General features: G+C 48.3%; 1 protein-coding gene across 6 annotated transcripts in view; it reads right to left on the reverse strand.

Moving 5' to 3' along the window:
• Positions 1-16,931, reverse strand: part of PRRC2B (proline rich coiled-coil 2B) — a 353,949-nt gene that overhangs the window by 207,888 nt on the left and 129,130 nt on the right. For 5 of the 6 annotated variants that reach the window (XR_003942611.1, XM_030207802.1, XM_030207800.1 and 2 more), the window contains exons 12-14: positions 13,391-13,712; positions 12,730-12,929; positions 10,578-10,580 (exon numbers count right to left, since the gene is read on the reverse strand). Coding sequence is in view for 5 of the 6 variants with exons in the window: in XM_030207802.1 (XP_030063662.1) it covers positions 10,578-10,580; positions 12,730-12,929; positions 13,391-13,712 (525 nt within the window). In the remaining variant the exon portion in view is untranslated. The remainder of the gene's footprint in view (positions 1-10,577; positions 10,581-12,729; positions 12,930-13,390; positions 13,713-16,931) is intronic. The other variant, XM_030207799.1, reaches the window with a different exon arrangement.

Genomic DNA, 16,931 nt, shown 5'->3' on the forward strand with positions numbered 1-16,931 from the left:
AGACTGCTGATTGCTCTATTGTATGTGCATGAAAAAGAAATTGTTATAAATGACAACACGACTTTTCTTGCCATTCTTTACAACAATCGGGACTGCGGGTACTGTCTCTCAGAGAATTAATAAAATAGAAGAACTAATTTCTCCTTTTTGCTTACCTGCTTTCTTTCCTTTAGCAATTCAGTATCTTAATAACAAAGCAGTGAACATACTGTAAAAGGACATACTATCTTCTTTAATACTTACATACATAAGATACCAACATATGGACATTGTGGATAATAACACTCCTGAATATCAAGAAGGGCAGGTATCTGGTCTGCTCTAGTGGGACTATTCTATTCTACAATTTCTATTCCGCCTTTAGCCTGAAAGTGCAAAGCGGATCACAAAAAAAAAAATGACCCAGTCACTTAAAAACAGATATCCCAAATCGAAACTTTGAGTCAAAATGTTGAAACGAAAGTAAGTATACTTTAAGGGCTTTCCGAAAGGAAGTATAGGATGTAATCAGACATATGTCAACAGGTAACATTCTATATAATAATTTGCACCTCCAACGTTCTACGTCTCGTTGCCTAGGTTCGTAACATCCATAACCACTCATTGCCCGCCCTCGCGTCAAAACGTAATGACGTCAGAACAGTAAGAGGGAAGGGAAGCCAGCGCCAGCCAGCCAGAGAACGTTCAGGTACAAAATTCGAGGGGAGGAGAAAATCGCTGGAGAATCACCCCCTCCCTCCCGAGTTCCAGGCCCCCCTCCCTCTCCTCCGAGTACTAGCCCGACATGCGCTGGCTGCCCTCTTCTCCCAGTCCTTTGCCTGCTCCTCTCCTTCCCACGTGCCGCCCAGAATTTAACAGTTCTTACCTCAGGGTCCGGCAGCAGCAGTGAAAGGCGAGCAGGCTCGGCGCTTCAGCATGCCTTCCCTTCTCTCTCACCTCTGCCTCTGGTCCCACCCTCATTTCCTGTTTCCGCAAGGGCGGGACTAGAGGTAGAGCTGAGAGAGAAGGGAAGGCATGCTGAAGCGCCGAGCCTGCTCACTTTTCACTGCTACTACTACAAATCATTTCTATAGCGCTACCAGTCATACGCAGCGCTTCACAAATGAACATGAAGAAAAGACAGTCCCTGCTCAAAAGAGCTTACAATCTAAATCAGGATAGACAGGACAAATAAGGGATAAGGGTAGGACAGACAGATAGGACACATAGGGAAAAGGGGACTGTTGAAGAGAGGAAGTCAAGATAAAGGTTACGAGTATGTGACAAGTTAGGCGTTAAAAGTGGCATCAAACAGATAGGCCTTTAGCCCGGATTGGAAGGCGGCCAGGGATGGAGCTTGACATAATAGCTCAGGAAGTCTATTCCAGGCATAAGGTGCGGCAAGATAAAAGGAACGGAGTCTGGAGTTAGCGATGGAGGAGAAGGGTACAATTAGGAGAGATTTGCCTAGTGAACAGAGTTCCTGGGAAGGAGTGTAGGGAGAGATGAGGGTGGAGAGGTAGTGAGGGGCTGCAGAGTGAATGCACTTATAGGTCAATAAGAGGAGCTTGAACTGAATATGGAACCGGATAGGGAGCCAGTGAAGTGACTTGAGGAGAGGGCTAATATGGGCAAAACGACTTTGGCAAAATATTAGTCGTGCAGCAGAATTTTGAATAGATTGAAGAGGAGAGAGATGGCTGAGTGGAAGACCTGTGAGAAGCAAATTGCAGTAGTCTAAGCGAGAGGTGATGAGAGTGTGGATGAGGGTTCTGGTAGCGTGCTCAGAAAGGAAAGGGCGAATTTTGGCGATATTATAGAGGAAGAAACGGCAGGTTTTAGCAATTTGTTGAATATGTGCAGAGAAGGAGAGGGAGGAGTCGAAGATGACCCCAAGGTTACGAGCAGAGGAGACAGGAAGAATGAGCGTGCTGTCGACAGAAATAGAGAGTGGAGGAAGGGGAGAGGTTGGTTTAGGTGGGAAGATAAGGAGCTCAGTTTTGGACATATTGAGCTTCAGATGGCGGTGAGACATCCAGGCAGCAATGTCAGACAGGCAGGCAGATACCTTGGCCTGGATTTCTGCCGAGATTTCTGATGTGGAAAGGTAGATATGGGAGTCAGCAGCGTAAAGGTGATATTGAAAACCAAGAGAGGAAGTATAGATGGAGAACAGGAGAGGTCCTAGGACGGAACCTTGAGGTACACCCACTGACAGTGGGATAGAGAAAGAGGAGGATCCACCAGAGTATACACTAAAAGTACGCTGTGAAAGATAAGAAGAAAACCAGGAAAGAGCAGAGTTCTGAAATCCAAGTGAGGATAGCGTGCCAAGAAGTAGGCTGTGATGAACAGTGTCAAAAGCAGCAGAAAGATCGAGAAGGATGAGGATAGAATAGAGCCCTTTGGATTTAGCCAGGAATAGATCATTGGAAACTTTAGTAAGTGCTGTTTCAGTTGAATGAAGGGGGCAAAAGCCAGATTGGAGTGGATCAAGAATAGCTTGAAAAGAAAGAAAGTCGAGGCAGCGACGGTGGACAGCACGTTCTAGTATCTTGGATAAGAAAGGGAGAAGGGAGATGGGGCGATAGTTGGAATGAGAGGTAGGATCCAGAGAAGGTTTTTTTGAGTAGAGGGGTGACTACGGCATGTTTGAAGGCATCAGGGACAGTCGCAGTGGAAAGTGATAGATTGAGGATATGACAGATGAACGGGGTGACAGCAGGAGAGGTAGTGTTGAGTAGATGAGTGGGAATAGGGTCAGTGGAGCAGGTGGTTAGTTTTGAGGATGAAAGAAGAAGTAAAGTTTCTTCTTCAGTGATTTCGGAAAAGGAAGAGAAGGAGGCAGGGGTAGAAGGGTTGAGAGAGTGGACTAAGGGAAGAAGGGGTGGAGGAGGAGAGCTGGTGAATTCAATCTTGTGAACCTTATCGTGAAAGTAATCAGCCAGAGTCTGGGGAGAAAGTGAAGAGGGAGTTGGAGGAGAAGGCACTTTGAGGAGAGAGTTTAGCGTGGCAAAGAGACGTCGAGGGTTCGAACCAATAGAGTTAGTCAATTGGATATAATAGTCCTGTTTGGCAAGATGGAGAGCAGATTGGAAGGAGGACAGCAGGAATTTGAAGTGTATGAAGTCAGAATGGGCATGAGATTTAAGCCAAAGGCGTTCAGCACAGCGGGCACAAGAGCGTAGGTAGCGGATAGTAGGGGTCAGCCAAGGCTGGGGTTTGGTACGTTTAACGGGACGAGACACGGGAGGAGCAAGAATGTCCAGAGCAGATGACAGAATAGAATTATAGGAAGAGACAGCCTCATTGACGGACTTGGTTGATACAGCAATAGAGAAAAGATTAGAGATACTGGAGGACAGGGTAGAAGGGTTAATAGCCTGTAGATTCCTAAATGTGTTGGTTAGAATAGGAGGGACTAGGGAGGAGGGTGTTTAAGTGTGAAAGTTAGAAGATGATGGTCAGATAGAGGAAGAGTTAAGACAAGGAAATTGGAGGGTGAGCAGTTGGAGAAGAGTACAAGATCAAGACAGTGGCCATTCTGGTGAGTAGGGGCAGTGGAGCACAGTTGAAGATTGAAGGAGGATGTTAAGGCAAGAAATTGGGAAGCATAAGAGTCAGAGGGGTCATTAGCATGAAAGTTAAAATCCCTGAGAATGAGGGAAGGAGATGAAGGTTCAAGAAAGAAGAAGAGCCAGGCATCAAAGTCAGTGAGAAAGGAAGAAGGGGATTTAGCAGGTGGGGGGGGGGGGGGGGGTCGATAAATGACTGCTGCCGGACCCCGAGGTAAGAACTTTTAAATTCTGGGTGGCACGCAGGAAGGCAAAGGGCAGGCGGAGGATTGGGAGAAGAGGGCGGGCAGCGCAGGTCAGGCTGCCACTTGGAGGAGAGGGAGAGAGAGAGAGGGAGGGAGGTGGGGTGTCTGGAACTCGGAGGGGAGGGGAGGAGAGGGAGGGGGACATGGAACTCTGAGCCCGTATGCTGTACACGTTAATGAGCGCAGTGTCAAACTCAGAACGGCCGCGAGGCAGGAACTTGCGCCACAACTGGCCGCTGACATCCACACTCCTGCGTCGCTCAAACTCCATCGTAACCAGCAGGGTGGCGGGAAGCAGGCGAGCGCGGAACTCACATCACAACTCACCCCCTAATGGTTCCCTTAAAAACATAATCGCCATTACATGATAACCTTGCTAGCGCCCGTTTCATTTGTGTTAGAAACGGGCCTTTTTTACCAGCATTCCATATTTTAGCTCTCTGGAACATGAAGGAGCACGTACATATAGATTCCAATTTCATCTTCTTTACAGAGAGAATATCAAGTAAAATTTTTGAACTTCTCAAATGATTTCTATTAACTGGAAAAGTAAATCTCCTACCATTTCTGAATTTACATCATGAAAGCTTCTACAAACTAAACGAAGTAAATATGAGATTCCAATCTCATCCAATGTAAGAGGTTGAAAGGAAAGAAAATTAGAAGCAAAGTACAAATTTCTCCTGCCTTAGGGTCTCCCAGACCAATCCAGAACGTGCAGAATGTCACAAAGCAATTCTCAGGAAGGGAGGGAAGCAGTTGCAGCGTCCCAATAACTGACTCCCCAAAGAAGGCATCCTGCTTTACCGAAATATCTATAATACTTAGAAAGCATATGAAAATATCCAGAGGCAATATTGTCCTTAGGTCCATCAAAAGCTTGCCACTAAGTACCACAATCTTCCATTGTAAAGGATGGTAGATCAACCGACTGATTTACATGAAAGGCGGAGACCACCTTCAACAGGAAGGATGGGACTGTGCAAATAGAAACCCCGGTTTCCATAAAGCGAAGAAAGGTATCTCTACAGGACAGCCTGCAGTTCGGAGACCCTTCTAGCCACGAAGACTGCAACCAGGAAGACCATTTTCAGTAAGATCTTTGACAGTATCTTTCTTCAGTGGCTCAAAAGGGGAATAGTGCAATGCAAGAAGAATTTGGCAACCACAGATGGACAATTCCCATCAGAAAAGGGAAAATATCCGGATGAGCAGCTAAGGATGCAATTTCCAACTGACCTCTAGAACATGACAGTGCTGCCACTTGGATGGACTCCCAGGAGACCCAGTGGCCAAGCCTTTCTTGAAACCATCTTGTAAAAAGGAAAAAACCTGAGGAACTGAATGAAAGAAAATTAGAGCCCTTTCCAACTCACCATCCCTCAAAAACTCTCCAGACTCTTGTATATACTGACAATGTAGAACTCTTCTGAGCTTGAAGCAGAGTGGTAATGGCTTCACCGAAGTAACCCTTATGCCTTAATTTTGTCTTCTCAAGATCCAAGCTGTAAGACCAAAGAGGGATGGATTTTCCATTACAATCAAATCTTGAACTAATAGGGCTCTGTCCTGCGAGAGAGCTTGAGTAGTTGAGCTGCCTGAAGCCATATGAAATCCACAAACCAATATCTTCTTTGTCAAACTAGAGCCACTAAGACTACCTGGTCCAGATGGAGCTGCTATCCACCACAAGATTTGGTCCACAATTGACCATGGTGAAAAAAAGACATACAGAAGGCTTTCCTCCCCTGGGCGACGGAGGCGGTTTCTAGACATTTGGGGGCCGTATATCCAAAGTTTGTCTCTTAAAGGACGGAGTTTAGTGGTGAATTCGCTTTAGGCGTACAGTGAGACAAGGCTATCCATTGTTGATAGGAATTGGGGGTTTGGATATCTCTCAGCAGGGGAGGGGGGAGGGGGGAAGATTTCCAGTGTTTGTTTTACTGCTATAATTTTTTTGATAAAACTTATTCACTATAAGGTCTAGAGGGGGGAGTGGGTTTAGGTGTGGGATGAGGGGGCATAGATGAGTTAATAGTTTGATGTTTACAGAGTTACGAAGGAGGGGAGGAGGGGACATATATTAAAACATTGATGATAACGCCGAATGTTAGCTCTTCGAGATGTGGATATGTTAACTAATATGGTACAAGCGGAGTTTCTTGGTTGTATTCTACCTATAATATCATCAATAAAAATTGTTGAAACATAATGTGAACAAGTGCAAGGTGATGCATGTGGGGAAAAAAGAACCTGAATTATAGCTACGTCATGCAAGGTTCCACGTTAGGAGTTATGGACCAAGAAAGGAATCTGGGTGTCGTTGATAATACACTGAAACCTTCTGCTCAGTGTGCTGCTGCGGCTAGGAAAGCGAATAGAATGGTGAAATTAGATCTTACCTGCTAATTTTCTTTCCTCTAGACCCTCCAGACCGGTCAAGACGCATGGGTTATGTCCTCCTACCAGCAGAGGGAGACTGAGAAACACTGAGCTTTTGAATACTGTATATATAACCTGTGCAGTACATCCACTAGCCAGTATAACCCTGACAAAGCAGAGAAAACAAAAACACCAACTACAACTAACAACCCTGTACGTGGTCACTGCCAACTGGACACTTTCTTCATATCTTTCATTGTGCCCTTTTCATTGTGTGTGCTTCCACAGGTGGACTATCAAACACGGTCACACCTGACCAGACTCATACCAACAAAAGTCTGAAACCATAGAAACCACACTCAACAGCTGCCAAGATAGAACAACAGAGAGACCAGACCAAACAGACCTCCTGGCCTAAAGTACAGACAGGGCGGGCCTTGACCGGTCTGGAGGGTCTAGAGGAAAGAAAATTAGCAGGTAAGATCTAATTTCACCTTCCTCCACGACCCTCCAGACCGGTCAAGACGCGTGGGACGTACCAAAGCAGTAAACATCCTAAGGGCGGGATCCACGAAGGCCAGAGGTCAACACTGCAGCCCCAAAGCCTGCCTCGTCCTTGGCATGCACATCAATCCTGTAATGTTTAACAAACGAATGCAATGACGACCAAACCGCCGCTCGACAAATATCTAACGGAGGAATCATACTACTCTCCGCCCAGGAGGTCGCCATTCCCCTGGTAGAATGAGCCGAAAATTCCTTAGGGACCACGCAGCCCTTCAGCAAATACGCCAACGCAATTGACTCCTTCAACCATCTAGCTATCGTAGCTTTGGAAGCTGCCGCGCCCTTTCTTGCACCACCATGGAGAACGAACAAACGATCAGAAAGTCTATAGTGCCGAGTTCTGGAAATATAACAGCGCAAGACTCTTCGCACATCTAACTTGGCCAGTCGACGCTGCTCCGCATCCCCCGCCAAATCACCCAAAACTGGCAAGGAAATAACTTGATTCACATGGAACTCTGAAACCACCTTGGGCACAAAGGACGGCACCGGGCGCAACAAAACCTTCTCCTTGGAAAAAGACAACAAGGGTTCTCTACAAGACAAAGCCTGAAGTTCCGACACCCGCCGGGCTGAAGTAATAGCCACCAAGAACACCGTCTTTAGGGAAAGATCCTTATCCGAAACAGAAACCAAGGGCTCAAACGGCGGCCTCACCAAAGCATCCAGCACGAGATTCAAATCCCACGGAGGCACCATCCGCCGCCGGGGCGGTCGCAGTAACTTAACACCCTTCAAAAATCGAACCACATCAGGACTAGAAGCTAACGACTTCCCCTGGATCTTCCCACGAAAACACGACAAAGCCGCCACCTGCACCTTCAAAGAAGACAAGGCCAGACCCCTGTCCATACCATCCTGCAAAAACTCCAAGACATCTGTCACCGACGCTCGAAAGGGAAGAACTTGTCTACCTGCACACCAATGCTCAAATACTCTCCAGACCCGGACATACGCCAACGAAGTGGACTGCCTACGCGAACTCAACATCGTATCGATAACTCTGGACGAAAAACCTTTCTTCCTTAACCTGTGCCTCTCAAGAGCCAGGCCGTAAGCGAGAACCGATCCAGATCTGGCATAACTATCGGTCCCTGACACAACACCACTGAATCTGACAACGGCAGAGGGTCCGCTACAGCCAACCGAACCAGATCTCCGTACCACGGCCGACGCGGCCAATTCGGGGCTAACAAAATCACTTGACCGGAGTGCCGAGCAATGCACTGAACCACTCGACCGACCAACGGCCATGGAGGAAACACATACAGCAACTCCTGCGGCCAAGGCATCAGGAGCGCATCTATGCCTTCCGCTCGAGGATCCCTCCGTCGACTGAAAAACCTCTGAACCTGAGTATTGCGGGCCGTTGCCATGAGATCCATCACGGGAAGTCCCCAGACCGACACAATGCGATCGAACACCGACCGATGAAGCGCCCACTCTCCTGGGTCTAGAGAATGCCTGCTTAGGTAATCTGCCTCCACGTTGTCTTCTCCAGCAACATGTGCCGCGGAGAGCGCTAGAAGATGAACCTCCGCCCATTGACACAACAGCGCCACCTCCTCCACGACCGCCTGACTCTTTGTGCCCCCCTGACAGTTGACATAAGCCACGGCGGTGGCGTTGTCGCAGAACACCCGGACTGCTTTCCGCAACAGCACACTCTGAAACGCCAGAAGCGCCAGCCGAATGGCCCGAGTTTCCAAACGATTGATGGACCACTGAGCTTCTACCTGAGACCAGCGACCTTGAGCTACCTGACCGAGACAATGAGCTCCCCAGCCCTGAAGACTGGCGTCTGTGACGAGGACCACCCACTGTGGAGCCTCCAACGGCATTCCCTTTTCCAGATTTCCTGGGTCTAGCCACCACCGGAGACTGAGGCGTGGGCTTACCGGCAGCTGAAGGCGCACGTCCAACCCCTGCAACAGAGGTGACCACCGACTGAGAAGAGCTGACTGCAACTGCCGCATGTGCGCCCGGGCCCACGGAACTACCTCTATGGTGGCCGCCATCAACCCCAGGACTTGCAGATACTCCCGGGCCGTCGGAGCCGCCTCCGACAGAAATAGACGAATCTGACCCTGCAACTTGCGAATCCGAGGGCCCGGCAGGAAGACTCGACCGTTCCTGGTATCGAAAAGAACCCCCAGATACTCCAGCGACGGCACCAGGTGACTCTTGCCGAAGTTCACTACCCAGCCCAGAGACTGAAGAAACTGCACCACCCGAGCAGTAGACACCTCGCTCTCCGACTGGGACTTGGCCCGAATTAACCAATCGTCCAGGTACGGGTGCACCAGAATACCCTGCTTCCGCAAGGCCGCCGCCACTACAACCATGATCTTGGAAAATGTTCGAGGAGCCGTTGCTAATCCGAAAGGCAGAGCACAAAACTGAAAATGCTTCCCTAAAACCGCAAAGCGCAGAAATCGCTGATGAGCGGCCCGAATGGGGATGTGCACATAAGCCTCCGTCAAATCCAAAGACGTGAGAAACTCCCCTTCCTGCACCGCGACAATGACCGACCTCAATGTCTCCATGCGAAAAGAGGGGACTCAGAGCTGCATTGACTGCCTTCAGATCTAAGATAGGCCGAAAGGCATCCTCCTTCTTCGGGACCACAAAATAGATTAAATAGCAGCCCAAGCGGCGCTGAGCGGCGGGAACAGGAACCACCGCCCCCAGATTGATCAAGCGAGCCAGAGTGTCCCGCACCGCTGCCCGCTTGAGCCTCGAATGACAAGGAGACTCCAGGAACCTTTCGGGAGGCGAGCCGTCAAACTCCAGAGCGTATCCGTCTCGCACCACCTTGAGAACCCACTGATGCGAAGTGATTTGGGCCCAGTCCTGGTAAAACAGACTCAGCCGAGCCCCTACCCGAACCAGAGCCTGGACCCGCACACCTTCATTGCGAATTACGCCCCGACACCTGTCCTCCTGCGGGAAAATCACGCCCTCCGCGCCGATTCCCACGAAAGGACTGAGTGCGCTGAAAGAACCGACCTCTAAAGGACCCACTAGTCCTCCCGGGCCTATACCGGCGAGCCTCCTTAAACCGACCTCGGGAGGAAGTACCCCTGGAAGCCGCCTTAGGACGAAAATCCGGAAGACGAGGGGCCTTGGCATCGCTGAGCCCGCGCACCAACTTATCCAAATCCTCACCAAAAAGCATGGACCCCTTAAAAGGAAGCGAACAAAGCTTGGCTTTGGAGGCCGCGTATGCGACCCAACCTCGCAACCACAGTGCCCTACGTGCCCCCACCAGCATAGCCATATTCTTGGCCGAGGCATGGAGCAAATCATAAAGCGCATCAGACAAAAAGGACGATCCCATTTCCAATTTGGCTAATTCCTGCACCCCGGAGGTCCCAACCTCCACCGAATCATCAAGCAGCTTCTCGGCCCATCGGAAACACGCCCGCGCAACCAGCCCCCCACAAACCGAGGCCTGCAGGGCCAGGGCCGACAAATCGAAACTCCGCTTGAGGAAGGACTCAAGCCTCCTATCCTGGGGATCCCGGAGAGCAGTCCCCCCGTCCACCGGAATAGCCGTGGCTTTTGTAACTGCTGTCACCACCGCATCTACTGTGGGTGCCTTAAAGGAATCTCTATCTTCCTGTGGGAGCGGGTACAGTCTAGACATTGCTTTAGACACTTTACAGGGAGAATCCGGCGAATGCCACTCTTGAAACACCATATCCCGGAGGTCCTTATTCATGGGAAAGGACCTAGCCTGCCGCTGAATCCCCTTAACCAAGGGGTCCACCTGTCTAGCCTCCCCCAAAGCCGCCTCTGGCTGTTCAACCTTAAGGGTGGAAGAGACCTGCTCAATGAGCTGCGCAAGCTCCTCCCTGTGAAAAATCCTCACTACAGAGGGATCCTCCCCAGGAACCACCAACTCCGGATCCTGAGGACCCTCAAATCCCTCAGGGTCCCCTATATCACTAAAAGCACCTTCGGATCCTACAAGAGAGAATCCCTCCTCGTCGTCCCACTCAAACCGAGGCCTCTTAGCCAGTGCCGAACTAGACCCCTCCCCTAAAGGTGGGGGTCCCGCCTTCCAGGCTTGATAGAGGGTCCACACAAAATCCGGAGGAAAATCAACGCCTCCTGTACCCTCAGGCACCACCTTTGGAGCCGATCCGGGAGCAGCAGGGCCAAAAACAGCTGATTCCGCGGGACGCGCGGAATCCAAAATGGCGGACGTTCCCGCCAAAACTAAATTCGCTGAAGCCGTCCCTGCCGGTACTCCTGCCGTCCCCGACACCCCCGAACTCGCTGGAGCCTCTGCAATCAACACCAGGGGTGCCGCCATCGGCGAGGCCTGCTTCGGTTCACCGCACAACCGGCACTGACCTCCCGGAGCGTCTACTCCTCGGCACGAGCACGCGCGAAAGCGGAGGAGTTTGCCTGCCATGACCCCCGAAGCTCCCAACATGCTGTGCAAAACTGCGCAAAAACCTCTCACTCACCGCTTCCCCAGCACAAGCACTCGCCCTGCTCTCACTCGCTACCAACAGGAAACGAACCTGCCGTCCGTTCCTATCTAGAAATAGCTTCAGATAGCTCTTAAAGAGACATCACCCAAATTTTGGCAGCTGAGAAGTGAGGGGCTCTCAAGGCTACAATATTAGAAAAGCAGCCGAGGCACAAAGCTGCCAGAGTCTCCAAAGAGAGCAGCACAGGGGGAGGGACCTGAACACAGGTGTAACACCCCAGGGGGGAAAACTGGGCCCCACCGGACCCAGGGCCCCGAAGCACTTTTTTTTTTTTTTTTTTTTTTTATACCACGTACAGGGAATAGTCAAAACAAATTAAATTTGGCAATAAGAGAACAAATCCCTTAACCGTATAATCAAACTACCTCACCAGACTATTGAAGACTGCACAGGCTGTCCATCTACCTCTGCTGAGACTGAGAAAATACTGGCTAGTGGATGTACTGCACAGGTTATATATACAGTATTCAAAAGCTCAGTGTTTCTCAGTCTCCCTCTGCTGGTAGGAGGACATAACCCACGCGTCTTGACCGGTCTGGAGGGTCGTGGAGGAAGTTGGGTATAATTAGGAAAGGTATGAAGAACAGATGTGAGGATGTTACAATGCCGTTGTATCGCTCCAAGGTGTGACCGCACCTTGAGTATTGTGTTCAATTCTGGTCGCCGCATCTCAAGAAAGATATAGCAGAACTGGAAAAGGTGTAGCGAAGGGCGACAAAAATGATAGCGGGGATGGGACGACTTCCCTATCAAGAAAGACTAAGGAGGCTGGGGCTTTTCAGCTTGGAGAAGAGACAGCTGAGGGGAGACATGATAGAGGTATATAAAATAATGAGTGGAGTGGAACAGGTGGATGTGAAGCGTCTGTTCACATTTTCCAAAATACTAGGACTAGGGGGCATGCGATGAAACTACAGTGTAGTACATTTAAAACAAATAGTAGAAAAGTTTTTTTCACCCAACGCATAATTAAACTCTGGAATTTGTTGCCGGAGAACGTAGTGAAGGCGGTTGGCTTGGCAGAGTTTAAAAAGGGGTTGGATGGTTTCCTAAAGGACAAGTCCATAGACTGCTACTAAAAGGACTTGGGAAAAATCCACAATTTCGGGAATAACATGTATAAAATGTTTGTACGTTTGGGTAGCTTGCCAGGTGCCCTTGACCTGGATTGGCCGCTGTCGGGGACAGGATGCTGGGCTCGATGGACCTTTGATCTTTTCCCAGTATGGCATTACTTATGTACTTATATATAATCTCCTATCAACTTATACACGTGTACATGGTAAATTCTGCTGCAGATCTTGTCCCCCTCCCCCATCAGAATTCACCAGGAGGAGGAGGAAAGCCCTAGTAAGATAATAAATTTAACTTCCTGTTTTGCCACTGAGCCACTTGATTCCCCTGAGAGACAGTACCCATTGATTCGACTACCAGGGCATGTAATAGAAGAGAAACTGCATTCTTCAGGCACCCTACCTGCTGCTGCTGCTGCTGCTGCTGCTGCTGTCTCTGAAATCTAGGAGGTAGAGACTTCTGGTACTTGCTGAATTCCTGCAGTGGAGACATGGATTCAGTGAACTCCTCCTCACTACTGGTTTCCACACTTGGTGCTGCAGCTGTTTCTTCTTCTCTATAAGCAGGAGAAGCAGCATCTGGAGTACAGCGCTCAGGTGTAGCTATGGGTAAAAGTGATGATGTTATATATAGATCAATAATGCAGCTACTTCTGCCTGAAAATACGATGATACAAAAACCAGTAAATACTAAACTTCAAATTCAAAACGTGGAATTATTCATAGGTGGTGTTAAAAGATCACTAACCTTTGCTATGTAGTACATGTAATATATTGTTCTGTGTCAGTGAATAGAGTGTTAAGAGTCCAAAATAGCAGTATTCTAATCAGCAGACTGGCACTCAAGTCAATAAATTACTCCAATGTCATGGAATGAATTACAGATACTAAAATATGACTTATGACTAACTGTTCTGAATGTTTTAGTAACAGAACCAAGTATGAACAAGACACCTATGATAATATTAACAGTTCCAAAGGATGATCACTGTGTGTAACTTGCTCATAGAGGGACACATCTCAAGCAGCAGATTAAGAATTTTCTGAAAGCCTGCTTTCCCTACCTTTCCGGAAAGAATAGCTGTTCTCTTGAGGAAGGACCTTGTCTGCACTAGGAGACCGTGGAGCCTCATTCTCCTTGTTTTCTGCAGATTTTGAAGCCTCTCCTGATTTATGGCTTTGTTTACTTTTCTGATCCAGCTGTTTCAGTTTTGCAGCACAGGCTGCCAGGCGCTCTTCTCGTGCTCTGCGCTCCTCCTCCTCACGCCGCCGCCTGGCTCGCTCCACAGCTTCAGACATTTCAGAAGGGACAAACTTCTGCCTTGAAGGTATCTTTTCTTCTTTCTCCTCCAGTATCAGCTGGCGAAAAACATTGCCAGAAGGCTTCTGGCAGAGAAATGCATCGTGTGAGTGGTAATACACTAATGGAATATGCAAGTCTGAGTGGGTGTTGGCTATTTCTTTTCAGTTATTTGACAAACTAATACTTTGGGAGAAGGTTCTCCCTTGCAGAAAGAAGTCATACGATTACTAATCAAGAGTTATAATTACTGGTAAGAAAACCGCATAGCATTGTATAACCACCTACTTCTTTGAAAAGAAGAAGAAATTAGGTCTTACCTCTAATTTTTATTCCTTTAGGCCTTTCAGACCAGTCCAGACGCTTAGGTTATGCATGCTTACCAGCAGATGGAGACTGAGAACATGTGACTTTGAGAACAGGATAAGTGTCCTGTGCAATTCCCAGACTGTCAGTATTTCAATATAAAAGCCAGATGAAAGAACTAAGTATGGCTGCTTTCTCATTTCATCGAGAAATTATGCCTTTTTTAAAACTGTTCTTTTCTCATTATGTTTTCTTTTTCTAACAACCACAGAATCAAAGGAAAACAGCCCATAACCAACTATGAAAAACCAATAAAAGAACAACAAGCTGCATCAGACACCTCCTTGACTTCCTCTAGCAGAAAAAAAAAAGTATTCCCGCACCCACCATTCATTATCACCCAACAATAGGTTCTAGAACAGTCTGGAGGGTCTAAAGGAAAGAAAATTAACAGGTAAGACCTAATTTCTCCTTCCTTAGCAGCCCTCCAGACTATTCCAGACGCTTGGGAAGTACCAAAGCAATAAGAACTAAGGATGGGAACCTCACAAATCAGAAATCAACAGTCCAGCGCCATCTTGTGTCACCTATACATCAATAAGATTATGCTTAACAAAGGAATGCTGCTGTCTGTACATCAAGACGATAATGCTTAACAAAGGAATGCTGCTGTCTGTACATCAATTTTTTTATTTTTATTTATTTTTATTACATTTGTACCCCGCGCTTTCCCACTCATGGCAGGCTCAATGCGGCAGGCAATGAAGGGTTAAGTGACTTGCCCAGAGTCACAAGGAGCTGCCTGTGCCGGGAATCGAACAGTTCCTCAGTTCCCCAGGACCAAAGTCCACCACCCTAACCACTAGACCACTCCTCCAGACGATAATGCTTAACAAAGGGGTGCAAGGACCACCACATCACTGCCTGACAGATATCCTGCAGCAGAATAAGCCTGCTTTCTCCCCACAAGGCTGCCATGCCCTTTGTGGAATGCATCTTAGGGCATGCAAAACCAGACAACTCTTGAGGTTATACTCAGAAGCTATGGCATTCTTAAGCATCATGCTATGGTCACCTTAGATGCTACTGACCATCTGTTGTGACCAAAGTACAAACAGCTGATCTGAATACCAAAAGTCCTCTGTTGTCTTACCCTTTGTGTCTCCTAGGACTGGAAGGGAAATAGACTGATTCATGTGAAAGGCCAAAACCACTTTGGGAAGAAAGGAAGGAACCGTTTGAAGTATCACCTTTTCACTGGAAAACAATAGAAAGTGTGCTCAACATGACAAAGACTATATCTCCACAATCCTTCTGGACAACAAAATGGCTACTAAGACGATTGCCAGGGGGTGGAGGGCAAATGAACTTAACTCCCCCATAAGAAACCGCACATCTGGATGAGAAGCTACATGTTTACCATGAACCGGCCTCCCAAAATACGTTAAAACTGCAGCCTGGACCTTTAGGGACAGTAGAGTCAAACCTCTATCCAAACCATCCTACAAAAATTCCCAAATCTCTGCAACTGAAGCCCACAAGGGGAATAAGACCTCTCCTAACACCAGGCCTCAAAAATACTCCAAACTTGAATGTAGGCCAAGGAAGCAGAGCTACCTACACAGCTGCAACACAGTAGCAATTACTCTACTGGAGTAACCTCTCTTCCACAGCCTCGCCCTCTCAAGAGTCAAGATGTAAGAGAGTATAGAGATGGATCTGGCATCCTTACCGGTCCCTGAACAGTAAATCCTCCATCCTCTGCAGCCACAAAGGAGTGCCCACTGCTAGGCGAATCAAGTCTCTGTACAATGTTCTCTGAGGCCATTCCAGCACTTCTATAATCACTGAGCCAACATGCACTTTATTCTTTGGATGATGCAAACCACTAATGGCCACAAAGAGAACACATAAGTACCTGATGCTGAATCACAGCATCAATGCCTTCCAACTTCATCTCTCTCCTGTAACTGAAAAACCTGACCGCAGACATCATCAAATCCATCGGGGGTTGACCCCAGCTACATATAATGATGTTGGAAGGCCTCCTAGCACAGGCTCCACTCCCTGGGATTTAAGGTGTTCCTGCTTAGGAAGTTCACCTGCACACTGTCCATGCCTGCCACATGCACCACCAACAGATCCAGAAGATGAATTTCTGCCCAGGACAACAGATCTGCCACTTCTATCGCCACCTGGCTACTCTTTGTGATTCCTTGCCTATTCACACAAGCCACTGCTGTTGTGTTGTCAGAGAGGACTCTCACAGGTTTCCCCTCTAGGACTCGATGAAAGGATTTCAAGGCAAGGTATACTGCCGCCAAGTTTCCAGTCTGTTAATCGAACTCCAAGCCTCCACCATGGACCACTGTCCCTGCACCACTCGCCTGAGATAATGGGTGTCCCAGCCCTTGAGGTTGGGCTCCATGGTAACAACCAATTCCAGAAACTCTGGACACATTCCTTCCTGCAAGTTGGCCCTGTAAAGCCAACACTACAGACTGTCTCATATCTCTTCATAGAGGAAGACATGTCCAAGTCCTGCAGCTGAGACTACCACCATGAAAGCAAGGCATGCTGAACAGGACACGTGTACCCTTGCCTACTACACCATTTCCAGGGTGGCAAACACGGATCCCAGGATTTACTGATAGTCTTTGCAACCTTTCTGTGAGAGCCCCATGAAATGATAAATAGTAGTAGTAGTAGTAGTAGCCTCACGAGCCAAATTTGTTCCTGCAGCTTAAGAATTCTGGTCTCCAGCAGAGAAACCCTTCCTCAAAACAAACTTCCAGATACTCCAGGACCTGCAATGGAACTAGATGACTCTTGACAGGGTTCACCATCTGTCACAAAATGCCTAGCCACTCGCCTGGGACTAACCACAGCTCAGGTCCGCCTGCACCTGCCACTTCTGCTCTACACTAGCATCCTCCTCCCACCGACTGAGTCCCAACCGCCTCTGAGCAAGTCTCCTGCTCTCAAGGTATTCCCTGATT

This window comes from Microcaecilia unicolor, chromosome 6 (genome assembly GCF_901765095.1).
Source record: "Microcaecilia unicolor chromosome 6, aMicUni1.1, whole genome shotgun sequence".
Classification (NCBI taxonomy): domain Eukaryota; kingdom Metazoa; phylum Chordata; class Amphibia; order Gymnophiona; family Siphonopidae; genus Microcaecilia; species Microcaecilia unicolor.